Source organism: Sorex araneus, chromosome 3 (genome assembly GCF_027595985.1).
Source record: "Sorex araneus isolate mSorAra2 chromosome 3, mSorAra2.pri, whole genome shotgun sequence".
Taxonomy (NCBI): Eukaryota; Metazoa; Chordata; class Mammalia; order Eulipotyphla; family Soricidae; genus Sorex; species Sorex araneus.
Window position 1 is genome coordinate 139,882,307 of NC_073304.1, and position 27,698 is coordinate 139,910,004.

At 42.3% G+C, this 27,698-nt stretch overlaps 1 protein-coding gene across 3 annotated transcripts in view; it reads left to right on the top strand.

Moving 5' to 3' along the window:
* The window catches only part of DTD1 (D-aminoacyl-tRNA deacylase 1), a 231,145-nt gene extending 204,194 nt beyond the window's left edge, over positions 1-26,951 (top strand). The window contains exons 5-6 of one of the 3 annotated variants that reach the window (XM_055133344.1): positions 3,117-3,289; positions 26,419-26,951. In XM_055133344.1, the coding sequence (XP_054989319.1) occupies positions 3,117-3,269 (153 nt within the window). In that variant the 3' untranslated portion in view covers positions 3,270-3,289; positions 26,419-26,951. Of the gene's footprint in view, positions 1-3,116; positions 3,290-26,418 lie in introns of those variants that run through there. The other 2 variants (XR_008629346.1, XR_008629347.1) reach the window with 2 other exon arrangements.
* The last annotated feature ends 747 nt before the right edge of the window (positions 26,952-27,698 follow it).

Genomic DNA, 27,698 nt, shown 5'->3' on the forward strand with positions numbered 1-27,698 from the left:
AGTTAAGCTGATTCTGAGGTACTTGATTTTCTGAGGCATGATTGTGAACGGGATTGCTCTTTTCATGTCACTTTCTTCTCTCAATTTATTTGCGTATAGGAAAGCCATGGACTTGTGGGTTCCAATTTTATAGCTTGCAACTTTACTATACAAGTCTGTTGTTTCTAGGAGTGTCTTGGTAGAGGTTTTAGGGTTCTATAAATATAGTGTCATATCATCTGCGAATAGTGAGAGCTTGATTTCTTCCTTTCCTACCTGAATGCCCTTAATATCTTTTTCTTGCCTAACCACTATTGCAAGTACTTCCAGTACTATATTGAACAGAAGTGGAGAGAGTGGGCATCCTTGCCTCACCTCTGATCTTAGAGGGAAGGCTCTTAGTGTTTCCCCGTTGAGGATGATGCTTGCCATAGGCTTCTAGTACATCCAACCCCATCAGAAAATGGGGGGAAGAAATGAACAGAACTTTTCCCAAAGAAGAAATCCGAGTGGCTAAAAGACACATGAGAAAATGCTCTGCACCACTAATCATCAGGGAAATGCAGATAAAAAGAACAATGAGATATCATTTCACACCACAGAGACTGGCCCACGTCCAAAAGAACAAAAGCAACCAATATTGGTGCAGATGTGGGGAGAAAAGGACTCCCCTTCACTGCTGGTAGGAATGCCGACTGGTTCAGCCCTTTTGGAAAACAATATGTATGATTCTTAAAAAATTAGAAATTGAGCTCCCGTTTGTCCCAGCAACACCACTTCTGGGAATAAATCCCAGAGAGGCAAAAAGGTATAGTCAAAATGACATCTGCATTTGTATGTTCATTGCAGCACTGTTTACAATAGCCAAAATCTGAAAAAAAATGAAGTGCCCGAGAACAGATGACTGGTTAAAGAAACTTTGGTACATCTACACAATGGAATACTATGCAGCTGTTAGAAAAAATGAAGTCATGAAATTTGCATATAAGTGCATCAACATAGAAAGTATCAAGCTAAGTGAAATGAGTCAGAAAGAGAGCGACAGACATAGAAAGATTGCACTCATCTGTGGAATATAAAATAACAGAATGGGAGACTGACACCCAAGAGTAGCAGAGATAAGTACCAAGAGGCCATGGCTTGGAAGCTGGCTTCACATGCTGGGGGAAATGGCAGCGTAGATAGAGAAGGGAATACCAAGTAAAGTGTGGTTGGAGGACCCGCTCGGAAAGGGAGGTACGTGCTGAAAGTACACTATAGATTGAACACGATGGCCACTCAATACCTCTATTGCAAATCACAACACCCAAAAAGAGAGACAGAACAAAAAGGAATGCCCTGCCACAGAGGTGGGATGGGGTGTGGGGGATACTGGGATCATCGGTGGTGGAGAATGGGCACTGGTGGAGGAATGGGTTCTTGAGCATTGTATGACTGAAACATAAGCACAAAAATATGTAAATCTGTAACTGTACCCTCACAGTGATTCACTAATTAAAAAAATAATACCTCTATTGCAAAGTACAACATCCAAAAGGAGAGAGAACAAAAGGGAATGCCCTGCACAGAAGCGGGGTGGGGAGGTGGGGGATGGGGTGGGGGTGTTGGAAGGGTACTGGGAACATTGGTGGTAGAGAATCGTCACTGGTAGAGGGATGGGTAAACGATCATTGTATGACTGAAATGCAAACACGAAAGTTCGTAAGTTTGTAACTGTACCCCATGGTGATTCACTAATAAAAATTTAAAAAATTTTGATCTTCTGCTCTAAATGTATAGCTAGCGCTGATGGTTGATATCACAGGATATCTCTAATATGGCAGGTTGGCTAGTGTCTCAGCTTTATTTCTTTGAATGTGGGGTGGGGACTAAGAGAGAGACCAGACATTTCGTTGTTTTCACTTTTCCATGTGAACTATTTGCAGACTTGGTCTGAGAGGCAGATGAAAATGGATATTTCTCTTTCTCATCTTTATTATAAATATTTTTTTTTTGTTCCAAGAGAATCCCAAGGGCCTCAATAGTCAGTTTTCTCTGACACAGTTTTCAGCAGGCCTGCTGGAGTGGCCCTGTTGTAGCTGGGAATGTTCTGAGTTTATTCACCCATGTCTAGGCTGTGGTTTCTTTGAACATTTGGGGGAGAAGTAGATTCATGTGCCTTTGGTGTTGGAGGTCAGAGGTATGTCCCCCAGCTGACCTGAAGAAAGGCAGAGAAAACTTCATGGCAGACTGTCCATTTGCGTGTAGCCACCATGAAGCTTGCTAAGAGCTTTTAAGGTTTTGGCTGTGGGTGAGTCGGCTTCAGTCTGAAGTAACAGACTGAGATCTGAGACAGTGTCCGAATGTGCTGTCCACTTACAAACACTCACAAACATGATGGCCACTTACCTGTATTGCAAGCCATAACATCCAAAAGGAGAGAGAGAGTAAAAGTGAATGTGCCTGCCACAGAGGTGGCGGGGCGGGGGATGGGATAGGGGTACTGGGAACATTGGTGGTGGAGAATGCGCAATGGTGGAGGGATGGGTGCTCGATCATTGTATGACTGAAATGTAATCATGAAAGTTTGTAAGTCTGTAACTGCATCTCATGGTGATTCATTTAAAAAACGAATAATAAAAAAATAAAAACATTTTAAAAAATGAAAAAAAAATCCAAATGTGTTAGTACTTTCTTTACAGCCTTATTAGTTATCTTCAGCAAGAGTAGAGTGTTTTGATGACTCCTTAGAAAACAGTAAGTGGGAAGACAACTTGGTGAGAAAGATACAGAGACATCAAAGGAAAAATAACTGCTTAACAGGCTTTTCATTTATTGGGCTCTTATAAATATGTCAGAGGCTTTTAGTTGCCCATTCCCAATATGACATGGCAAGTTGAATTCTAAATAGGAAAAACCTAAGAGAGATTTGAGTAATCTGTGTTAATGGATCAGGTACCAGCCTAATTTTGTGTGAGATTTGGCACAGTGGGAACACTGGGATACAGAAAGGTATCAGAAAAAATTGTTTTTTTCTTTTGGTTGCTACCTGTGAACTAATTGGGTGTTTTGGATATACAGACATATGTTTGCATATGTAACAGTTCTTTCTTTCTCCCTCCCTTCTCTCACTCCTTTTTTTTTTTTTTTTTAATCAGTTGTCAAAGCTTGAAAAGCAACAGCAGAGAAAAGAAAAAACCAGAGCCAAAGGGCCCTCTGAATCCAGCAAAGAAAGAAATGTTGCTCGGAAAGAAGATCGGAGTGCCAGCAGTGGGGCCGAGGGTGACGTCTCCTCTGAACGGGAGCCGTAGGCCAGGAAACTGGAACCAAGGTAGAAACTTCACCACCTTATATAGAGTTTTTGGACAAATCATATTTTGGGCAAATAATAGTGATTAGAGGACAGAATGGCTTCTGAAGCTATTTTATTCATGATCAAATTTATGGGCATCCTTCCATGCTTTTTTGAATCTGCTATCTTTCAGGAGAGAGAGAAGTTGGAATGTAGGTGGAGCCTGAGGAGGCGGAAGTGCCAGGATTGGTCCCGGGCCTCACACATGCTAAGCATATGTTCTGCCATTTTGAGCCATATCCCTGGCTCCTAGTCACTGTGTTTTATTTTGTTTTATCACTACAGGGAGATGACAGAACTGTGTTTACTGATCTTGTTTTATCTCATACACTTACTTGGAACCGAAGTAGAATCAGGGAAGTTCTTTTCCATCCAGCCTCATTTGTGCCACCAAAAGCCCCCTTTTCTTTCTTGGTCTTCATGCTCTGGCCTGAAGCCATTGATTTTTATTCATGAATTAAAACAGTTGGTGTGAGTTACGGAGAGTTTGCTGAAATGTGGTATTTGAACTGTGGTATTTGGTGTTAAATAATGTTAAATATTCATGAGCACACAATAACATTTTATGTGGCATTTATGTCACATAAAACTTTCATCCCTACTTCTTCCAAAATGTTGTGATGATCTGCTTATGTCAGGTCAGTTTTGTTGTCCCAAATATTCAGAAGAGCTGAATCTGAGGGGTTGAAATGTGCTCCAGAAAAAAAAAAAAGTGTACAGAGAGTTCCTCTTTATGCTGGTTTTGTAATTATGCTAATCAAGTGGGCTGAGCTGTAACTCACTCTCTTCTTTCTTCCATCCCGTCAGTTTTGGTGTGACTGTGAATAAGCTATACAGTTTCTGCTTCCTTAGTTTTTTAGTTCACTCGATGAGCAGGCCTTATCCCTTTTGCTGGTGGCAGAAGCTATCTGCCTGGTGACTGTTCTGCAGGAGGTGGTGGGAGAGGTTGGTGAAAGGACTCTGCCCCTGGTCTGTAGAACTTCTTTTCAAGCTTTTCTCATGTCCAGGGAGTGTGCTGGAGCGACCATCTCGACACTTCCTCCTGAACCAGAACAGAGAACTGGCTAATCCTTAGGTCATGTTTTTCTTCTAGGGTGAGAGTGGTTTCACGCCCATCAGTGCTCAGAGCTTACTCCTGTCTCTCTGCTCAGGGATTACTCCTAGGGTTCCTGGGGTACCATATGCAGTGTTAGAGATTGAATCCAGGTTGGCTGCTTGCAAGACTATCTGTTGTATCAGCACTTTAGCCCCTAAGCCAGGTTTTTATGGTGATTGAATACTTGGTTCAAAACCAGAACTCAGAGAGATTGGATACTTCTTATTCCTTCTCTGTCTTCATGATTTTTCACTCTCTTGGTGCTATTCAGACACAGCACCGTCTTTTCCTTTGTAGTTTTAATATTATGAATTGTGGCCTATTCCCTAGTGAGTTGGGACCTTATCTGGTTTAGAAATCAAATTTTTCGAGACTGAAGAGTTTGTACAAGGACCTTGCCTTGTACAAGGAGAACCCTGGTTGGATTTCTGTTACCACATATCTTCCTCCAGAACTGCCAGGAATGATCCCTGAACACAGAGCCAGAAGTAATCCCTGAGAAAAGCCAGGTATGGCCTCCAACCCCGTCTGCCCACCACCCATATACAATTTTCAGGCTCCCATGATGTAGTCAATGAACAGAAGGGCTCAGGCCAAGGGATTTTGTCTGGCATGCAGGAGACCCCAAGTATGAGCTACAGCACTGCATGGCCCTTGGATACCAGTGAGAATGGTCCTCAGGCTCCCTGAGCACTACTGGGGAGCCCTCCAAATAAGAACAATATAAATACGAATATAAGCACCCCTCTCTCAGTAACCAAACCCAGTTTATCAGTTCAAACACACACACACACACACACATACACACACACACACACAGAGTCACAGAGTCAAATATGCCTTGGAGCTTTCAGAATGGCTTTAAAAATTGTAATGTCACATAATTAATTTCTTTCTTGATTATTTTATTAGTCTGCTAATATGGTTTATAAATTTAATGTCTTCATGTTTGCTTTGACTATTTCTGGTCAATTTCTTAGTTAAGATCGTGGCAGGCAGACCTCGGCTCTATGTATTGAGGATTATTGAATTTTAGATCACTGCAAAACAGCTTTCCATTTATGCTGGATTTTGGCCTAAATAATTCCAGTAGACATAGTACAATGGGCAACATAAGGCTACTTCTACCATTGGAATGGGCAAGAAAACACTTGAGGGTCCATGTGTGGAGAAGGATGATTTGTGTGAAGTGGGAGCAGTTGGGCAGCAGCCTCCTGAAGGATATCTGCTGCTCTCTCTCTGTCCGCCTCTGCTTCCTGGGAATAGCTGGGAAATCTGGGTCTGAGAAGAGTCTGCTGTAAGCCTTGCGCTTTGCAGAAAAGGGCTCAGTCCTAGGCCTTACGCAGGCCTTTGGGTCCATTGCCTTTCTCTCAGAAAAGAATTTCGGAAACAGCAGTGAAGTAAAAACAGGTTCTATTTAGAAATTTTGAGGAAGGGAAAGGATGGGGGGCGGGGGAGGGGGGACGGGAGGAGGGAGAGGGAGAGATCCCAGGGTTCTTCGGAGTGGAGTGAGAGCCCCAGTACCCAGTACGAAGGTTTTACCTCAGCTGCCCCAGCCCTCTGGCTTTGTATCTGGGTTAGAGTCCATTGCTAGGGTGCTTGCCAAGGGGAAGAGTTTGGAGCAGTTGATAACAGTTTTCTTTGATATTCCTTTGCTGGCCTTTGTTCCTATTGGAGCATCTCTCAATGGAGGGTCCAGTGTTCTCCAGCCTGCAGTAGCTCCAGGTCTTTTCAGACTTTAGTTCCTGCGGGTCCTGCCAACCTTAGGGCTAGTTGGTTTTTTATTACTTCTAAGAACTCATTGCTGTGTGTGGTCCTTCGTCCTGTCTTCCTGCCTGCCTGCTTCAAAGAGACAGTAAGTATGTCATAGAACATTTAAAACAATACCCGTATAGTGCAAAAAGAGCAAGAAATAAAATGGTCATTTCTTTCCATTGTCTCCTGAGTTTAAGAGGCAAAACTCCTCACAGACTTGTGGGTTTCAGGTTTTTGCTAGTTTGAAATTGGTGAAAAATTTTATTCTTTTAATTGTATTTATTCCTAGAGTAATATAGATTGAGTAACAACACAGAATTTATAATAAATAATGCTGTTATTCCATTAATCACCCCAAAAGAACTGGACTGAGAGGGGGGAGGGGAGAGGTAGAAGCCTGCTCTGCTGGAGGAAGGGGGAGAAAGTCCTGCCAGTCAGCGGGGCAGTGGAGAGGGCAGCCAGAGGCCGTGTCTGCGCTCTGGCCCCTCCCTGTCTCATCAAGATTATCTGGGGTGGGGGTGGGCTGTTAGGAGCCCTTACTGGCCTGTGCTTTGGTCCTGTGGGGAATTCCAGCGAGAGAATGCTGTGGGTGAGTTCCAGGAGGCGTCTGCCTCGGGAGAGGAGGGGCAGCAGGAAGGCCAGGCATCTGGGTGGGGGAAGCAGTTCTATGAAGGTCTCACCTGCCCTGCGAGGGGCAAAGGGGAGTCGTGGGGAGATGTCTGCTGAGTTGCCTGTCAGTCCTGGGTGGAAGATGTGAGATGAGGCTGCCCCAGCGTCTGGGAACTCGAAGCCTCATCCAGGAGACTGCAGGGTGGGTGGTGCCATGACCTGTGTCTTCGGTAGCACCCACAGTGTCCCTGTGCCTCTGCCATGACCTGCAGGTGAGAGCGAGGAAGGTGAGGCCTAGTCAGCCAGGAAGTTGGAGTTCCCCTGGAACCTGAGCAAAAGCTCCTTAGTGGTCTGTACCGGAGTCCAAGTGCAGAACTACACCAACCACCCAGCCGCAGTGCCCTCATGGAAGAGAGCTGTTTCGACACCAGAGCAAGTTATTGTGTGTTCACTATTTACCCTGTTGCTCCTCAGTGAGATGGAGGCCTGTGAGAGAGTTGGATGAAAATGCAGAAGCCACTGTTTCTTTGCACCTTTATATATTGCCATCTGTGTTTTTGACTAAGTGCATTTGTGTGTTGACAGTTTAAACTGGAATTAGTCATTCTAGAGATGAGTAGAGATAGCACTGATTTGGTAGAGATGTAAGTGAGGGGCCCTCTGAACCTTCATACATGATGCATGGGAGCTATCCATGGACTAGGGAGTGTGTAGAACACCCCTACTTCTGGTATTTTAACCTGTTCTCATACCTGAGATCCCAGGATAAATGACAGTGGTCTTTCAGTTAATAATCAGTTTGTTTGGTGCCATGGGTTTTTGTTGCCCATTCAGGTGAAATTTCATCCCAATATAAATTTCATCTATGAAATTTTATCTGTGTTCAGCAATTTCCATCCAATACTCAGATATCTGTAAGAGCTGAATTATGTACTGACAGAAAGTGACCTTGGCATTTGCTTTGCTGCACAGAAAGACAGCAGATCCCACCCCTTCTCCGTAAGGATAGCTGCAATTTTCATTTGTTTTTCTCTGAAAACAGAAAATCGTGTGGGAAGGGCCCAAAGGAGTTCAGCTTGGGGGCGGGGGGAGAGAGAGGAGAGAATGCTAAAGCAAATGGAATGAAAGACTGCATGATCGTGTGTGTGTTTCTACTGTGCTTTATTGCACCCCCAGGATACATTCCCAGAAGTGGTATTGCTGGGTCATGTGGAAACTCAATTTCTAGTTTTTTGAGGAATGCCCATATTATTTTCCAGAAGGGCTGGACCAGTCAGCATTCTCACCAACAATGAAAGAGAATCCCATTCTCCCCACATCCACATCAGCACTGGTAGTCCGTCCTCCCTCCCTCCCTCCCTCCCTCCCTCCCTCCCTCCCTCCCTCCCTCCCTCCCTCCCTCCCTCCCTCCCTCCCTCCCTCCCTCCCTCCCTCCCTCCCTCCTTCCTTCCTTCCTTCCTTCCTTCCTTCCTTCCTTCCTTCCTTCCTTCCTTCCTTCCTTCCTTCCTTCCTTCCTTCCTTCCTTCCTTCCTTCCTTCCATTTCATGTTTGAGTTTTAGTCATACAATGATTGAACACCCATCCCTCCACCAGTGCACATTTTCCACCACCAATGTCTCAAATAATACCTCCCCCATCCCACCCCTCCCCCTGCCTCTGTGGCAGACAATTTCCCCCTACTCTCTGCTTTTGGGCATTATAGTTTACAATACAGATACTGAGAGTCTATCACATTTATTCCTTTATTTTCAGCACACATCTCCCATCCCAAATGATCCCTCCAACCATCAGTGACTTAGTGATTCCTTCTCTATTCCAGCTGCCTTTTCCCCCAGCTCATGAGGCAGGCTTCCAACCAATGAGTAATCTTCCTGGCCTTGTCTCTACTATCCTTGGGTGTCAGTCTCATATTATGTTATTTTATACTCCATAAAAGAGTGCAGTCCTTCTGTCTGTTCCTCTCTTTCTGACTCATTTCACTTAGCATGATACTCTCCATGTCCAACCATTTATAAGCAAATTTCATGACTTCATCTTTTCTAACAGCTACATAGTAGTCCATTGTGTGGATGTACCAAAGTTATTTAACTGTCTATTCTTGTGCAGTTGTGTTGTTTTCAGATTCTGGCTATTGTGAGTTCTTGTTCTTTTTGATGTGTGCCAATCTCTGTGGTGTAAGATGATATCTCACTGTTGTTTTAATTTGCATCTCCCTGATGATTAGTAATATAGAGTATTTTTTCATGTGCCTTTTGGCCATTACCCGTGGTGCATTCAGAATGCCAAAAACAGTAACAACAAGTCTCACAATGGAGACGTCCCGCTTGAGCAAATCAATGAACAACGGGATGACAGTGAATTTAATTTTTATAAAGTAGTTCATATATTTGATACATTTAATATTCAAACACAAATTCCACCACCATTACACCTTACCGCCACCGTATTTTGAATGTTTCCATTCTAAACCCCAACCCCTGCCCCAAGGCAGACTCAATATAATTTATTTTGTATTGTTCATTATGAATAAACCATGGAAAATGCTTCAAAAAGATTTTCTTAGAGGAGAGTGTGTGAAGATTGTTGTGTTTCACCCTGCGGCCATTAAGCCCTTCTGTAAAAGATTACCAATATGTTAAGGGTTGAGCCTTGTGTGCTTATACATACATACGTACATATATACATACATACACATGTAAAAATATATTTCCCTCTAAGATTGGTTGCCTTCTATTTTAAACCCCATCAAATGTGGAGCACTACTCTTGGAGTATGGTGGTATGAGGTATGAGATCTCACTTGGCCACAAATATCCAGGAGCCTGGCACAGGGTCCAGTGGCATTACTAGGGCGTGTTATTTTATGCTCTCTTCTGAGAGACAAGGACAATCTCTATTTTTTTGAAGAAGTTTCTATTCATTCTTCTCCCTGTTTTTTGATGGGGTTGGACTTTTTTTTCTTGTACAGTTGTACTAAAGTCTTGTATATCCTGGATATTAACCCCTTATCTAATGGATAGTGGACACACTTTAATGTGGGTGGGGAATTCTAGAATTTCTGAGACTGCAGCTACGCTTCCTGCTTGCACTCCACCCTTCTACCTTTTATGGCCCACACTAGAGTGTGTCAGCGTTCATACTCTGAATATATCATGATGTGAAACTAATGGTGCTTCTGAGGAATATCTCTTTCCCCCTGTCAGGGTATAAGAATGGGCTTATTATCATTCTTTTCTTTTTTTTTTGCTTTTTGGGTCACACCCGGCAATGCACAGGGGGCATTCCTGGCTCATGCACTCAGGAATTACCCCGGCGGTGCTCAGGGGACCATATGGAATGCTGGGATTCGAACCCGGGTCGGCCGTGTGCAAGGCAAACGCCCTACCCGCTGTGCTATCACTCCAGCCCCATTATCATTATTTTCTATATAATTTATTTTCTAAAATTTAAACCCCAAGATTTTCAAAGTTTTTCTTTTTTTTTTCCTTTTTTTTTTAAATTAATGAATTACCATGAGGGTACAGATATAGATTTACATATTCTCATGCTTGTGTTTCAGTCATACACAGCTTGAGTTCCCAAATCTCCACCAGTGTCCGTTCTCCACTGATGACCCCATCATCCCTCCCACCTCCCCACCCCATCCCCCCAACCCCGCCTCTGTGGCAGGGCATTCCCTTTTGTTCTCTTTCTCCTGTGGTGTTGTGGTAGTAATGGAGGTCTTGGGTGGCCATCATGTTCTGTCTATACTCTGCTTTGAGCATGCCTCTCCTATCCCAAGTGGGTCCTCCCACCACATTTTACTTGCTGTTCCCTTCTCTATCTGAGCTGCCTTTTCCCCCAGTATGTAAGGCCAGCTTCCAAGCCATGGAGCAAATCTGGTACTTATTTCTGCTATTCTTGGGTGTTAGTCTCCCATTCTGTTGTTCTATATTCAGAAGATTTTCAGTTTTTCATAGTTGAGTTTCAGGTATACAGTTTTCCAAAACCTGTCCCATCATCAGTGTTCACCTTAAGTCCCAGCAGTTCCACTCCTGGGCATATGCTTCTCGGACACAAAAGCCTTCATTTGAAAGGAAATATGCGTGGCATTATTCACTGTAGTGCTTCGCACCATAGCTAGGGTAAGGAAATAGCTTTTGCTAAAATTGGAAACATTTAGTGGGTTCCCACGTTTACAATATATGTTTTTAACCTAAGTCTGCCTTCAAATAACTTATACCACTTTACTATATTGCAGTAGCTTACAATTTTTTTTCCCTTTCCGTCACTCTCTGAGAGCCTGGCAAGCTACTGAGAGTATCCTGCCTGCATGGCAGAGCCTGGCAAGCTACCCATGGCGTATTCATTATGCCCAAAACAGTAACAACAAGTCTCACAATGGCGACATTACTGGTGCCCACTTGAGCAAATTGATGAAACTATGGGAGGACAGTGCTACAGTGCTACCCCATCTCTGACATCAGTACCATTCATTACACTCTTTCATATGCTAAGCTATTGAGTAGGGATCACTCCTGGTTGATGGCGGAGGGACCTTACAGGGTTCCTGGAGCCCAATCTGGGTCAGCATACCTGACCTTACCTGCTGTACTGTCTCTCTAGTCCCATTGCTTTTTACATGAGTTTAAAATAATAATAAAACACCTTGTTTTGCCTGTATTTTCTGATAATTTTCCTTTTAATTATATGAATCCAAAGGTTTTTTTTTTTTTGCTTTTTGGGTCACACCCAGCGATGCTCAGGGGTTACTCCTGGCTTTGCACTCAGGAATTACTCCTGGCGGTGCTTGGGGGACCATATGGGATGCCGGGGATCGAACCCGGGTTGGCCGCGTGCAAGGCAAACGCCCTACCTGCTGTGCTATCGCTCCGGCCCCTGAATCCAAAGTTTTGACCTACATCTTATTCCTTATTTCTGAAGAATTTTTAGTTTGTATTTCTGCTATAAGTATGATAAAATGGATTTTCTTCACTTTAGAAGGACAATTTCAGTGGCATAGGTTTCTAGATTGGTATTTTCTTCCCCTTCAATATTTTATTATTGAGTATTTATTGAGTAATTTAATCCATTCTCCTCTTCCTTACAGTTTTTTGTGTTTTTTTGGTGTGTTTTATTTATTTAGTTTTATTTTTTTGGAGTTTTAATTTTTATTTTATTGAATCACCATGAAAAAAGTTACAAAGCTTTCAGGTTTAAGTCTCAATCATATAATGATCAAACCCCCATCCCTTAACCAGTGCACATGTTCCACCACCAAGAACCCCAATATACTCCCCTCCCACCCACCCCCCACCTGAGTGGCTAATGATCTTCACTTTACTCTCTATACTTTGAGTACATTCAGTATTTCAACAGAGAACTCATTATTATTATTTAGAATTTTCCCCCAACAATCAAACCTGCTGAAAAGGTATCATTTGATCATTTGTTTTCCATTGCTGAGAGTGAAGAATATATGAACTTGCGAGGCCATGACAGCAGCTGCATTGTTTTGGATTTCTGATATTTTAGTAATTAAGTCCAGAGAGATTTCTGCCAGAAGTCACCGAAAGACAAGGCCGAGAGAGAAAAACCTTTCCACTCCCTGGGCGGCCTGGGGTTGTAGCTCAGTTCACAGTCTAGATGCATTTCTGTAAGAAGCTACTGGGTGCCAAAAGTGATTAGTAGCCCTCCAGGATTATAGACTTGAAGGAGCAGAGGAGCCGTTTTGTGTGTGTGGCCGCTCCGGTTCTTGGTTCTCGTCTGGGCAGGGAGTGCGCCGGTAACACACCCCACCCCCCTTCCTGAGATCTCTTGCGCGCCACATCACTGCAATCCCTTACCTCTAGTTAATGGGGTCTAGAAGATGGTGATTGCCACGTGGGTGCCGCTGTGCTGCCGCTGCCACTCCCATAGAAAGAAGAGCCAGGAGAGGGAAAAAAACATCTTTCCCCTCCCTGGGCGGCCTGGGGTTGTAGCTCAATTCACAGTCTAGATGCATTTCTGTAAGAAGCCGCTGGGGTCCTTGCAGTTTTTCTTAGAGTTCTCTGTAATTTTCAACTTGTTTGGTAAGGTGGATTCCCTCCTCCATCCATCTCAACTTCTTTCAATATTTTCTCTTTGATTTTTGTAGTGTGGTTAGTTGTTCTTATTTGATGCGATCTAAAATTCCGTAGTCTGTGATATGTACCTGTCATTAAGTTTGGAGTGGTTTAAGCCATTATTATTTTACATATTTACTCTTTGCATTTCATTTAGGAAGTTTTTTATTGAGGTGTGTTCAAGCCTATTGATATGTTCTCTGATTTGTCCAATCTATTTGTAAGCCTGTTCAAAAGCATTGCACAGTTGTATTTGTCATCACTGTCACTGTCACTCTGTTGCTTATCGATTTTTTTGAGCGGGCACCAGTAACATCTCCATTGTGAGACTTGTTACTGTTTTTTGCATATCGAATATACCACGGGTAGCTTGCTAGGCTCTGCCATATGGGCAAGATACTCTCGGTAACTATCTGGGCGAGAGGAGCGGAGTAATCGAACCCTGGTTGGCCGCGTGCAAGGCAAATGCCCTACTGATGTGCTATCACTCCAACCCACATTTCTGTTTACAATACTTTTCTCGAGCATTTTCCTCTTTGTTTTATTTTTGAGGTAATAGACACAATAGTGTTAACATTTATGCTTATGGTGAAAAAGTTACTGCTCCTCAGTTACCACGACTCTCCACCTCTCTATGTCACTTCTCGCTGGCCACACCCCTTCCTCCACAGCCTGTCACCTTAGTTCTGTTGTCAGAGTCAAAGCATTCTTTTTCTTGGACACTATCCATTGCTTTGTTTCTTTGATTCCACACGAATAAGATTATCTGGAAGTTGTCCTTCCCCCTCTGATTCCATTTAATACAGCACTGTCTAGATTCATCTATGTTGTAACAAAAGACAAAATTTCATCTTTTAAAAAAATTTTATATATTTGGGTAATATGGGCTGGAATGATAGCACAGTGGGTAGGACATTTGCCTTGCACATGGCGGACCCGGGTTCGATTCCTCCGCCCTCTTGGAGAGCCTGGCAAGCTACCGAGAGTGTCTTTCCCGAGTGCAGCAGAGCGTGGCGTATTCGATATGCCAAAAACAGTAATAAGTCTCACAATGGAGACATTAGTGGTGTCCGCTCAAGCAAATCAAACAACGGGATGACAGTGACAGTGACTGAGTATTATGTCACAGTTTATATATACCACAGTTTCTTTAGCTACTTAGCACTTGTTGAACATTTGGGTTTTTCTAGATCTTGACTATTGAAAATAGTGCTGCTGTGAATGTAAGTGTCCAAATATCTTTTCAAATATTTTGAGTTTCGGGCATAGCCCCCAAGGAGTAGAGTCACCTGGTCACATACTAGTTCTATTTTTAATTTTTTGAAAAGTCTCCATACTATTTCCCAGAGAGGCTAAACCAGTTGATGTTTCCAACAGAGAATGAGGTTTCTGTTTTACTACATTCCTAGCAGTACTGTTTTTCCAGTACTGTTTTACTTTTTAGTTTTGTTATAATTCCTTTTTTGTTTTGGTTTTGTTTTCTTTGCTAAGTGAGTTAACTCATTAAAGACACAGCTGAAGTAACTATATGAGGAATTTGCCTATGTCTTCCTTGATGTATTTATTGGACATAGATCAAACCTTTAGTTCTGTAATTTATTTTGAATTAACCATGAGGTGATAGTCCAGATTCTTTTATTTTTTGCAAATTACTGTCAGGTTTTTATAGCACAAATTGTTGAAGAAATTTTTCTTTCTCCATTTAACTTTGTAACATAAAGTTAGGGGATGAAATCTCTAACTGTCTTCTCTTTTCCCTTTCAGAATTGCATTTGTCATTCAGGGAGGTTTTTTTTTTTTTTTTTTTTTTTTTCCTTCTTCTTTTTGGGTCACACCCGGTGATGCACAGGAGTTACTCCTGGCTCTTAACACAGGAATTACTACTGGTGGTGCTCAGGGGACCATATGGGATGCTGGGATTCGAACCTGGGTCGGCCCCGTGCAAGGCAAATGTCCTACCCGCTGTGCTATCACTCCAGCCCCTGTCATTCAGGGAGTTTTATAATTTTATAATATTTTAGTAGTAGTCTACATTTTTAAAAAAAAGTTCATTGGTCTTCCATTTGTATTCTACTGAATTTGTATAATGCTTTGGGTAAGATGACCTTTTAGCAGCACTAACTTTTTTTTTTTTTTTTTTCAGCCAAGGCTTAAAATTAAAAATTTTTTATTTATTTATTTTTTAATTTTTATTAAATCACCATGTGGAAAGTTACAAAGTTCTCAGGTTTATATGTCAGTTATACAATATTCAAACACCCATCCCTTCACCAGTGCCCAAATTCCACCACCAGAAACCCCAGTTTACCCCCGCCCCCACCCCCTACCCCCTACTGTATAACTAATGAATTTCACTTCATTTTTTCTTTACCTTGATTACATTCCATAATTCAACACAAAACTCACTATAGTTGACATAACTCTCTCTCTCTCTTTTTTTTTCTCTTTTTCCTTTTCCATTTTTTTTTTTTTAATTTTTCCCCCTCATCCCCCTTCCTGCGCCTCATAGTATGGTGTACTCCACACCACGTTGGCCAGCGTGGGGCTTTTGCTTAGCTCATAGTCCAGAGGTGGCTGTTACATTAAGAACCTTCAATATTTCAACAAAAACTTACTGTTATTATTTGGAGTTTCCCCCCCAAGTCTGACCTGTTCAAATGGAACCCTTTCACATTGATGACAATTATAAATGTTAAGTTTTGGATTTCTGTATAAAGTCCTGGGAAAATTCTGCCAGAAATTACATATTTCCTCCGTTAGCCGGCGTGGGGCAAAGGCTTAATTCACAGTCTCCATACATGGGTGCAGGCACTTGCTGGAACCCCAATTCCTAAAGCTGTCTCTGGTTCCCGCTTGTTCCACATCCACCGGCTCTGCAGGGGCATGGGCGCCCGGGCCGAAAACCCGGCCGGCCGGAGCCGAGCACGGGCCCGACTAGGGCTGGCTCTGTATCCTGCGGCTGTAGCAGCACTAACTTTTATAACCCATGGACATAACTGATTTTTCAATTTGTTTTATCTGTTTCTTATTTTAATAGTGACATAAGTTTTGATATATATATATATATATATCTTTTATGGCTTTTGTTGTATTGATTGCTAGGTATTTGATCATTTGGGACACAGTTATTAGTGCTTCTAAAATTTTTCCCTATTCTAGTTTGTTGTCTGCCCATGCAACAGATTTTTGTGTATTGATTTTGTATCTGCTACAACATTGGTTTAATGTTTCTAAAAGATTTTTTTGGTGGAATCTTTAGGGTTTTCTATAAATTTTATCATGCTGTTTCTAAATAATGATATTTTAACTTCATTTCAATTTCAATTCTTTTATTTTTTCCTCCCTAATTGCTTTGTCTGGGACTTCCAATACTGATAATTGCAGTGGTGTTGGTACCAGACTTGAGAAGCAAGTGAGGGCCTATGGTCAGGAGTTTATTATAACTCCTGTAAAAGCAAGCAAATTATATTACTTAGTCTATTTGCCTTTCATGGCACTTGGCACTGGTCAGTCTGTATTCCTAAACTCCAACGACCTGGAGTGTATCCTGTGGTCCCACCCTAAGTTTGGGTAGACCTGGGCTCCAATGAAATATGCTCACTTGTTCAAACAATTACTGAATGTGATCAGAGCTTGCTTTCCTTATTCTCTGTAGGAAGTATCCTTTATGACTGTAGGCTTTTATTCCCTGTCTGAAGTGGTGTGGGGTGGGGCTGGTTTTGTTTGCCCTCATGAAAACAGGTGCTTCTCCCTGTTTTCACTCCCTCCTCGACTTGGACTAGTGTGACTTGCCATTGGATTGGTTCCTGTTCAGAATTTCCTGCTGGCTTGCAGGGAACTTCTGAGGGCTATGGGTATCTTGTTTGCTTTCGTTCCTATCTCCAGATCGGGTTTTGCTGGAGTAGAGCATTAAGTTTGGACTGTCTGTCTGTGGCTTGCCCTCTGTCTGTGGCAAATTCCCAGTCCTTCATAGTCCTTGTGCTGCCCCTCCTTCCCTCCTTGGGTTTGGGATCCTTAGATTTCAGATTGCTTACTGCTCCGTGTTCGGCAGAAAAAAAAATTGGAAATGGTGGTTGAGTTTGAGTTTGCTATTAAATTTGCTTGGTGAGACCTCATGTGAGAGTCTCTTTTAACTCAGTTTTGATACTTTTTGTTTCAGTGCTATGGAATCTCAGCTTGCTGTCTTTTGGAGCCAACATGGCCCCAGCATTTTCTTCTGATTCCTGCTCACTGTGGAACATTACCCATCTGTCTTTGAATATTGTCTGCTTTCCCCCATATACCTTTTCTTATTAATCATAGTTATTTCCAGTTCCTTGTTGGATACTTCAAAGATTTATTATCGTGTGTGAATCTCATTCTGGAGATGCTTTGGGTTTCTGAACTTCTTGAACCTGTAAATGTATCTCTTTCTGTTTGGAGAATTTGTGGATCCTATTACTTCAAATATTATGTTCTGTCTGCACTCACTTTTCTTACCTGAAAGTAGATTCTTGGCTTCTCCTTCACATTGTTGTCAGTGGGAATGACCATTTGTTGCATACATTTGGTTGTTGTTGTTGCATACATTTGGTTGTTGCTTTTCAGAAGTCACATACTTTAGTTACAATGCTTGCACACATGTGGATGAGATATTACAAAAATTGCTTTGTTTGATCCCCAGGAACCAAATTAATAGTGTTGCGGTGTGAAAAACTTAAGCACGCCAATGGGCATGTGCATTCGAGGGCTCTCCAGGTGGCTTTGTCTCACTGCCTGCGTTCTGTGCTCTGGAACTGCTGTGTATGGGCTGGATCGGGATGGCCATTGGCCAAGGACAGGCGAAGGAAGAACGAGGACCAAGCTGGTTGCTGATTAGTTACCGTTTATTCAATCTTCCATCTTTCCCATCTCCTGCACTTCTAGCTCTGTCTGTCCTCTCTCTGGATCTGCTACAACAGATCTGCTACAGCCCCCACCCTCACCCCCTTCTCTTGTCTCTCTCCTCCCTTTTTCTCTCTCCCCCTTGCCCCTAGGCTACACACAGCCAGGTAGCAAAATCATCATAAGAAAGCCCTTCCCGAGGGCTGTCAGATTCAAAGGGAATACAACCTAGGGGCATTCCAAAGCCTTTCCTGACTGCCTGTAGGTAAAATACCTCTTAAGGGGTTTTTCTCCTCTCCTTAATTCAAACACTCATTAACATCTTAATACTAGTTATTATTTTGTATGGACATAGCAAGAGATACATTGAGGCTTGCAAGGCAGCTCTCCTGGCAACATCTTGCCACAGACTCAGACTGCAGCACTCAGGCCAGATTAATCATTCCTAACCCTAGCAGGGTCCAAATCTAGTTATCACTGTTTGGATCATGACAGCATTTGTCCATGATCAAGCTCTTAACTTGTAGTTAAGCATTAGGCGCTTTGGCCAGGCCCATCTCCATGCCAGGGTAGCACACAACTCACCACTTGCCCTCGTTCTGCCCCTCGTTGGGACCCTGCTTTTGGAGGTGCTAGGAAGTAAGGGCAGCTGAGGTTTAGGTCAAGAGAACAGATGCCCAGGAGGAAAATATGATGTAGAGTCAAATGACTCCCAGGTTACATTTGCTAAGTCTTCCTGTGTCCATACAAAAAGGACATTGCTCTGAATAAACTATACAAAGGACTCAAGGGGAAGAGAAAAACAATATTTACAAGTCAACAGAACACTAAGAAAGAAGCTACAAATAAACACAGAGGAATGGGAGCACTGTGACGGAAGTAACCCAGTAAACCTAACCTACCTGAGGCTATGTTATCCTACATTGCGGGATCACACTCAGAGTATGGGGTGGTGCAAGGGATCAGGTCACAGTCTTGGGCCTACAGGGAAGGTATTACTGGGTTCCCAGGCGTAAGTTTGTAAACTTTGAGAACCAGTGATTTCTGTTGGTGCTGACAGGATTTGCAGAAACCTTAGTTCCTTTGTTGTTAATTAGTGAATTCTTCTGGTTAAATGTTTATGTGCACCCATTATAATCCTATTATGTTAAAGGAGAATGAGGAATTATGCTAATGAAAATCATGATATATCAGTGATATGATATGCACTTGAAAAAAGGGGGGTGGGATATGTAAGGGTTAGATTGTAAGGATTAGATATTGCTTTGCTGTACCCTTTGAATTAAGAAATGCTTGATCTCAGTGAATTGTTACAGTGATAGGAAAAGTCAGGAAGATGAGCAGGTAACTAGCACAGGTATCCAGGGGCAGTCAGAGATGGGAGTTCTGAGTGGCCTGTTCGGGGAACCAAGCAGAAATGAATAGGTCATAAATCATTAAGTTGTGATACAGAGCAGAAGGACCCAAGCCCACCTATTGCCTTGGTGGGAAGGGGAGTGGGACCACTGAGACTATTAGTAAATTAATAAATGTCTGTAAGCCTTAAAATGAATGTGTCTACCACAAAGATTCCCAGCAACAGGGGCCCCCCTCTAAGTCCTGTGTTCTGTCACCTCTGCTTCAGTGTACCTCAGCCTATTGTCACTCTGTAGGCAGTTGAGAAACTCCATTTTGTGTCCTTCTTTTCTTTGTTTCACCATTGCTATGATTGCCAGAAAAACTCCTATAGAAAGTGCCCTGTAGCCGTGCTCTGGGCTGCGATTTCAGGTGATTGCATAGTTGTGGTCCATGTTAACATTAAATAAATGAATCTCCTTGCTTTCTCACCTAAAGATGTTTTCAATATGATTGATTATGTGAACTCTGTTACAACACTCTTCTTTTTTAAAAAATTTATTTTTTATTAACCACGATGAGATACAGTTTCAAAGCTTTGAAAAAAATGTTTGACATTCAGCCATACAATGATCGAACACCCATCCCTCCACCAGTGCAAACTTTCCACCAGCAGTGTCCCCATTATCCCCGCCCTTCACCCCAGTCCTCACCCTGCCTCTATGGTAGACAATTGCTCAGATACTCTCACTCTGCTTTTGGGCATTATATTTTGCTCAGATTTTCCCACCACCATTCAAGCCTACCTTCCAGGGGCAGACGCTGGATCATTTATTTTCCATTGTTCACTTTTCATATCAGGAAAGGTTGCATGGTTGTGTATGCAGCCTCAGGCTTCTGAAATTGTAAGATTACAAATGGTTGGGTTCCAGAGACATCTCTGTAGGGAGCTATTCCATTTTGGGATTCAGTTGGGAGTTCTGGGCCTGGGCTGCTGGTGCACCAAGATGGCATGTGTGTAGGGGGCGTTGTGAGCGTGACTTCCGGCACCAGGAGTGGGTGGGGTCCTGGGGTGAGACTGGCTGGCTCCGCTGCTGCCATGCAGCAGTTTGGAGACTTAGTCCTGAAAGCCCCATACTGGGACCTTGCTTGTGTAAGCTCATGGTCACCGGGATTCCATCTGGAGAAGGCGGGGAGCTGCACGCAACACTATTATTTTCTAGTAAGAAATTAGAATTTTCTGTCATGTTTCTGTCAAATAGGGACTAGAAACTTCATCTTGTTCACAGAATTTTATAGATCTTTCTCACATCCTTTGCTTCTGCCTTTCCTCTAAAAAGACAGAAATTAAACACAGTGTGTTTAGTGTTGAACTGGGAATCACTCACGGATGAGAGAAAAAGAATAGATAGGTGTCTCTTCCTTAATAATGTCACATCAGCCACTGGAGGCTGCTGTTGTACAGTGGTGTCACTTAAAAGTTTTCCAAAGAAAACTTTTCCAAAAAAAAGTCTTCTTTGGAAAACTTTTAAGTTAGACAGTTGTGGTGTTTTTTTTTTTTTAATTTTGTCTACATCCCCCACCAGCCACTTGTACCCGAAGTTCTAACTCAAGAGTGATTCAGTTGTTTTGTAAACAAGTTCAAACCTTTTCTCAGTTTGCAAGCATTTGAGAAACATGTTTTTTTCATGCCAACTCTTACCTCTCTAGTATTGTTTGAGTGAGTAGCAATTGGACCTTGTATGTAGTAACACATTCTCTTACAAATTTTATTTCAAAATCCATTTTTGTTATAAAATGAAGTCCTTCGTAGTAGAAGAAAGGTTTTAGGGGGGGAGGGGGAGTAGAGGCCTCCCCAGCAGTGCTTGGAGACCGGAGGGCTAACTCCTTCCAGTGCTAAGGAAGATGCCCATGTTTGGTGTTGAGGCTGGTGGTGCTCGTAGGGGCACGCCAGATTGGCATTCAACTCGGAGCCTCGAACATGAAAAGTCTGGGCTCCAACCCTTTGATCTATCTCATACGTAAACATCTCAAGATGCCAGAATGCTCAGAGAAGAAAATAAGTAATCTGCCATCTCGTCACTCTATTATCATTATTAACATAATGCTTTTGTTATATTTTCTCTAAGCAGATAATTCTCATATTTTTCTCTAATTTTACAAAGTTAAAAACATGCTGTCTATGTAATGTCACAGCTTTTTATCATCAAATAATATCATGAAGATTTTATAGGACGTTTGTTTTTTTGTAGTGAACTTTATCATTTCCATCTGTACTTTAAACATTTGAAGCATAACTTTATTATACCAAATTATTCAAATATGTAGGCTATTTAATTGAAGTAGTAGGATAGAATAATGGATCCAAGAAGGGTCCCAAGCCTCATGCTAAGTTCAAAAACAAAGAGTTTAGTCTGTGTCGTGAAGACAGCTCTTTATAGGACAGTGTTGTCCCCCAAGGCACTCCTGACAGTGGCCCCTTCAACACTGTCTTTCTGGTGCATCCCCACCTCCTACTGGCTGACCCCCTAGTCTCATTCCACGCGTCCCCCTTATGCTTTATGTAATGTTACACCTGTGGCGTCTTTAGAGTTCTGGGTGCCACACGGACCATATAAGAAAAGCTACCCTAAAGGGGCTATTTTGAGGATATCAGGGATTGGTGCTGCCATGAGGGAAGAGATATAGTAGGTATCAGACACTTAGTTTTGACTTAACATCTTGACTCAAATAAAGGAGCAGATGAGTCACTTTCTTGATTTAAAAAAAAAAAACGATGCTAGTACAGATCCTCAAAGTTGCACTGTAAGTGCACCATGCCCCAGCAGTCTTTTGGCTCTCTCTCAGAAAGCATGCGTGATTGTGAGTGGGTTTCAAAATAGGGTAGGTCTCGGGAAAAGTTCAGTTTCTGTGGGGCTCCAGATACAATCAAATAACATCAGTTCTCTGTAGTTCTATTTAGGCTTTCTCATGTGAACCTGTGGTCTTGATATCCAGCTGGGTTCTGTATGAATTGAGACTGTTTATTCCATGTAGGCATCTAAGCATAGTACAATCCTATCTTAGGCATAGGTGTCTCTTTTATTTCCCCCCCCCCCCCCCCAGCATCCTGGGGCCCAAACACCTGTCTTGGGAGAAGGGAGAGAAAAGAGGCCTGGAGGTTTGTGTGTGGTGGGGTGGGGTGGTTATGACATGTCTTTTGTGTATGTATCCAGAAGCAAGTTCACATTTGTAGTGTCACTGTCACTTTTTTTTTTTTTTTTTTTTTTTGCGTTTTGGGCACACCTGGTGATATTTAGGGTTACTCCTGGCTTTGCACTCGGGAATCACTCATGGTGGTGCTCAGGGGACCATATGGGATGCTGAGAATTGAACCCAGGTCTGCTGCGTGCAAGGCAAACACCTTACCTGCTGTGCTGTCACTTCAGCCCAGTCACTGTCACTTTGTGCAAGCCACCTCTCTATTATAAAAATCTTTTGTTTTACTGAGGTTCATTCAATTAAAATCTGTATATGAAGGTAGTGAAACAGCCTTGTTAAACTGAGTTATTTTCCACCTTCCCTTCTTTTCGTTGTTGTTATTGCAGTGAGTAGGGAGGCCACATATCCTTGGTTGTGGTGTACGCACTCTGTATTTGTGGTACTCGTGATGGGTGGTTGTCGATGCTTCAGGTGTATTACTGGCATGCAGCTGGTTGTGGTGCTCGTGTGGCACCAGGGATCACAAATGGTGGTGGTGCTGCCACATCCCCAGCCTCCTAAACTTTGAGATTTCAACCCTTGGGTGACAAATTCCTGCTTCACAGATCTCTCAAAGATCAGCCAATTTTTGCTGCAGCCTCAAGATTTTCTCCCCCCACCCCTCACTTTATTTAAACAACGCTGACTTACGAAGTTTATCACGCTGCATTAGTTACAGGCATCAATACTCCAGCATCAATCCCACCACCATTGTGCCCTCCCTTCCCATCACCACGTCTCCAGTTCCAGCCACCTTTCAAGCTTGCTAGCAGCCCCCAAATAATTTATTTAGTATTACTTATAACCACTAAATGGCTAATGGAATTATCAAAAAATGCTTCAGTAAAGGAAGATCTATGAAAATTGTTGTGTCTCACTATGGGAACATTAAGCCTCTCGGGGGTTTCCTAAGCTATTGTTGCTAATTGAGGCTTCTGTTAATGTTTTGTTAATCAAACTTAGTTCTCAAGATTTTCAAATGGAGATTCAAGACACTTGGATATTTCATATGACAGAACTAATCTTGTAATTTTTGAAAGGTACTAAAAATACTCAGAATATGAGAGCTAGAGAATATGAGTACAGGGGGTAAGGCACTTGCCTTGCATATACTGACTCAAGTTCTCTGGGCCACTGAGGACCACTAAGAGTGATGCCTGGGCACAGAGCTAGGAATAAGCCCTGAGCATCACTGGGGTTCCCTGACCCCCATCCACCCCCAAAAGTTTCAAAATAGTGTTTTGCATATTCCTTATGCTTTCTTTGGGTGTCCCTTCCCTTTTGCTTCCCTCATCATTAAGGAAACAAGTGTTTTTATTTTTCATTAGCTTACTAATTTGTGGACTCTTAATGTCTTAGATATTGCTTCTTTGAATCATGATAGTCCTTTTCTTGTAGTAAATCTATCAAGAGAATAGATTGGTCTTTTTATTTTTTTTTATTACTCTTTAAAATTTTGTTAGTTTTTGCTCTTTATTACCCCCCTCCTGCTTCTTAGTGGGTTAGGGGGGTTACTTTTCATTTATTCTTTTCATTTCCTCATGAAGAAGGAAACTCAGATTATTGATTTGCCATCTTTCCTTTTTTTTTTTTTCTTTTTGGGTCACAGCCGGCAATACTCAGGGGTTACTCCTGGCTCTGCACTCAGGAATTACCTCTGGCCTTGCTCAGGGGACCATATGGGATGCTGGGAATCGAACCCGGGTCAGCCACGTGCAAGGCAAACGCTCTACCCACTGTGCTATCACTTCAGCCCCTTCTTTTCTTTTTTGAATTGTGGGCTACGCCTGGATGTACTCAGGGCTTACTCCTGGTTCTGTGCTCAGGTATCACTCCTGGCAGGCTCAGGGGACCAAATGTGTGGAGGTAGAACACAGGTTCACTGAGTGCAAGGCTCTACGCACTGGATTGTGACTCTGGCCCCTAGTGGAAAATTTAATGCTGTCGGTTGTCCTCTAAGCACTGTTTTGAGTGAATGTTGCAATTTTGCTAAGAATTATTTTTATTTTCATTCTTTTAAATATATTTTCTAGGAGTCAGGGAGTTAGAAGCCCCAAGTCAGTTCCTGATCCTGTTGGCCCCCATATACCCTGCTGGGTATAAGTCTTATTTAAAAAAATATTTCCTAATTTGTCTGTGACATTTCTTTGATGCAGTGGTTATTTAAAAGTCTGTTATTTGTTATTTGATTCTTAGTTGTTTGTTTTGATATCTTTTTGAGCAATTTCTTGTTTTTTCCTTTTTTGTTGTTGTTGCTTTTTTTGGGTCTCACCCGGCAATGCACGTGGGTTACCCTGAGTCAAGCACTTAGGAATTACTCCTGGCAGTATTCAGGAAACCATATGGGATGCTGGGAATTGAACCCAGGTCAGCCGTGTGCAAGGCTACCTGTACACGTTCCAGCCCGTCTCTCTCTTTTTTTAAAAAAAAATTTAAAATTTTATTGAATCACCATGAGATAGTTACAGGCTTTCATGTTTGGGTTACAGTCTCACAATGATCAAACACCCATCCCTCCACCAGTGCACATTCCCCACCACCAATATCCCGGGTATACTCCCCCTTTCCCACCGTCCCCCTGCCTCTAAGGCAGACAATATTCCCCATACTCTCTCTCTACTTTTGGGCATTATAGCTTGCAACACAGACACTGAGAGGTCATCATGTTTGCTCCATTATCTACTTTCAGCATGCATCTCCCATCCCAGCTGGTTCCTCCAGCCATCATTTTCTTAGTGATTCCTTCTCTATTCCATCTGCCTTCTCCCCTCCGCTCATGAAGCAGTTTTCCTGGTATGGGGCGGTTCCCCTGGCCCTTGTATCTACTGTCCTTGGGTGTCAGCCTCATGTGATGCTACCCTACACTCCACAAATGAATGCAGTCCCTCTATGTCTGTCCCTCTCTTTCTGACTCATTTCACTTAGCATGATACTCTCCATGTTTATCTATTTATAAGCAAATTTCATGACTTCATCTCTCCTAACAGCTGCATAGTATTCCATTGTGTAGATGTACCAAAGTTTCTTTAACCAGTCATCTGTTTTAGGGAACTCGGGTTGTTTCCAGAGTTTGGCTATTGTGAACAGTGCTGCAATGAATATATAGGTACAGATATCATTTCTACTGTGCTCTTTTGCATCCTCGGGATATATTCCCAGAAGTGGTATTGCGGGGTCATATGGAAGCTCAATTTCTAGTTTTTGAAGGACTGTCCATATTGTTTTCCAGAAAGGCTGGACCAGTTGGCATTCCCACCAACAGTGAAGGAGCGTCCCTTTTTTCTCACATCCACGCCAGCACTGGTTGCTTTGTTCTTTTGAATGTATGCCAGTCTCTGTGGTGTGAGATGATACCTCATTGTTGTTTTGATTTGCATCTCCCTGATGACTAGTGTTGTGGAGCATTTTTTTCATGTGCCTTTGGACCATTTGTATTTCTTTTTTGAGGAAACTTCTGTTCATTTCTTCTCCCCATTTTTTGATGGGGTTGGAGGTTTTTTTTTTTATACAATTCTGCAAGTATCTTGTATATCCTGGATATTAATCCCTTATCAGATGGTTATTGGGTAAATATTCTTTCCCATTCTGTGGGCTCTTTCTGTATTTTGGTCACTGTTTCTTTTGAAGTGCAGAGGCTTCTTAGTTTGATGTAGTCTCATTTGTTTATGTTTGCTTCCACTTGTATGGTCAGTCCAGCCCGTCTCTTAAGCTTTAAGAATGATATTCTACTAAATTGGGAAATCTTTGGTAAGAATATATGTGAATTTATACATGGTAGCATGGCAGATTTTTCAGAGTAAAGAGAAACCTGTTAGGTTTTACTGTGAACTTAAAAAGTTATCCCTAACAGTTATGCTTGATCATATTTTTAAGTTTTTTTAGTGGGGCAGGGGGCATACCCTGTGGTGCTCGGGGCTTACTCCTGGTTGTACACTTGGCAGTCACTTTTGGTGAGCTCTGGGGCCCTTACAGGGTGTTGGCACCAGGGACTGAATCTAGGTTGGATGTGTGCATGGCATTTGCCCTACCAGCTGTACTCTCTGGCTCCTTGATCATATCTAAAACAGGACTTAAAAGACAATTCTGGGACCCTTTGAGTAATGTGCCTTATATATTTTTTATTTCTAGTGTATTATCATTGGATAGAACTGGATCCTGAAGATTTATGAAAGATGCTGAGCACTTGCACTCGTTTAAGAACTTAAAACAGCAATGAGAAGAAAGAGGAAAGAAATTTGGAACCTGAATAGCTCTGCAAAGGACGACCAAAGGAACATTGTCATTTTCTGGTGTGGCTGTGATAAAACAGAGGAAGTGGGGCTGCTGGTGGAGGCATATGGCAGCAGGGTGTCCACCCGGGACTCTCCATTAGGAAAGCTTTATTAGTTCTCACAGTATCTTGCTTTGCTGTTAAAAACAGAATGGCCCAACATTATTAGTCTTTGAGTCCTCCTTCCACACTGAGGATATGTCTGTGATGGCTCTCAACGCATTCAGGATCTCCTTATTCTTTCCCAAACTGGCTAAGCTAGGGGCTCTGTTAAGAAAAAAGAGAACATGTCATCAGTGATAATGTATTGTTAGAGAAACTGGTACGCTATAAATCTCTTCTTTCTTTCGAAAAAGAAATAATGACAATAAAACTTTAAACCTCAAACCACTTCAACAAATGCTGCTGTGAATCGTTTTGTCTATAAAATACAGTATGTCTGAGTCCTCTCTGTATCTACACTTCTTTTTACAGTTCTGGAGTGTCCCACAGAAGCCTATGATTCCTGTTTACAGTGGTTGATTGTTGATGACATCTTATTAGGATCTGACATGACAGAGTATGCATACTCCATGTGGCAAGGAGTTCAGTTTACAGAACCACATGACAGAGATCACGGGTGATTGCTACATCTGGCTTACCCATTGTTGGGAATTGGAAGAAAGGCTGCAGCATGTTGATTGTACACATGCCAGTTGTTCCGAAAGCTGCGTGGCTGTTCATATCTCCAAGTCAGTGATCCCCACCATTATGTGAAAAGAAGAACTACATCCTGTCAGGGAGTTTCTTGGTTAATTTTAGATAACTAGTGGCATAGCTGCAGTGGCAAAATTTAGACTTTATATGATGTCAATAGTTACATCTCTGCTTAATATATATAGTAAGTCCTGTCTTAATTCCACTAAAAGGTTCTTGAAAACTGCAGACCATCCTGTAATAAAACCAATTTTATTGTAAACTAATTGACATAAACAGAAGTTAGGTTCCTCTGGCATGTTTCTGATCATAAAATATATTTCTGCTCAAACTTCTAAATAAATCCCGCCCTCCAACTCTTCTAATATTAAACAGTAGTTGTATCCACTCATTTTGTAACAGTTATTGCAGTTCAGTGTTGAGGGTGACTCTCTGTCTCAGC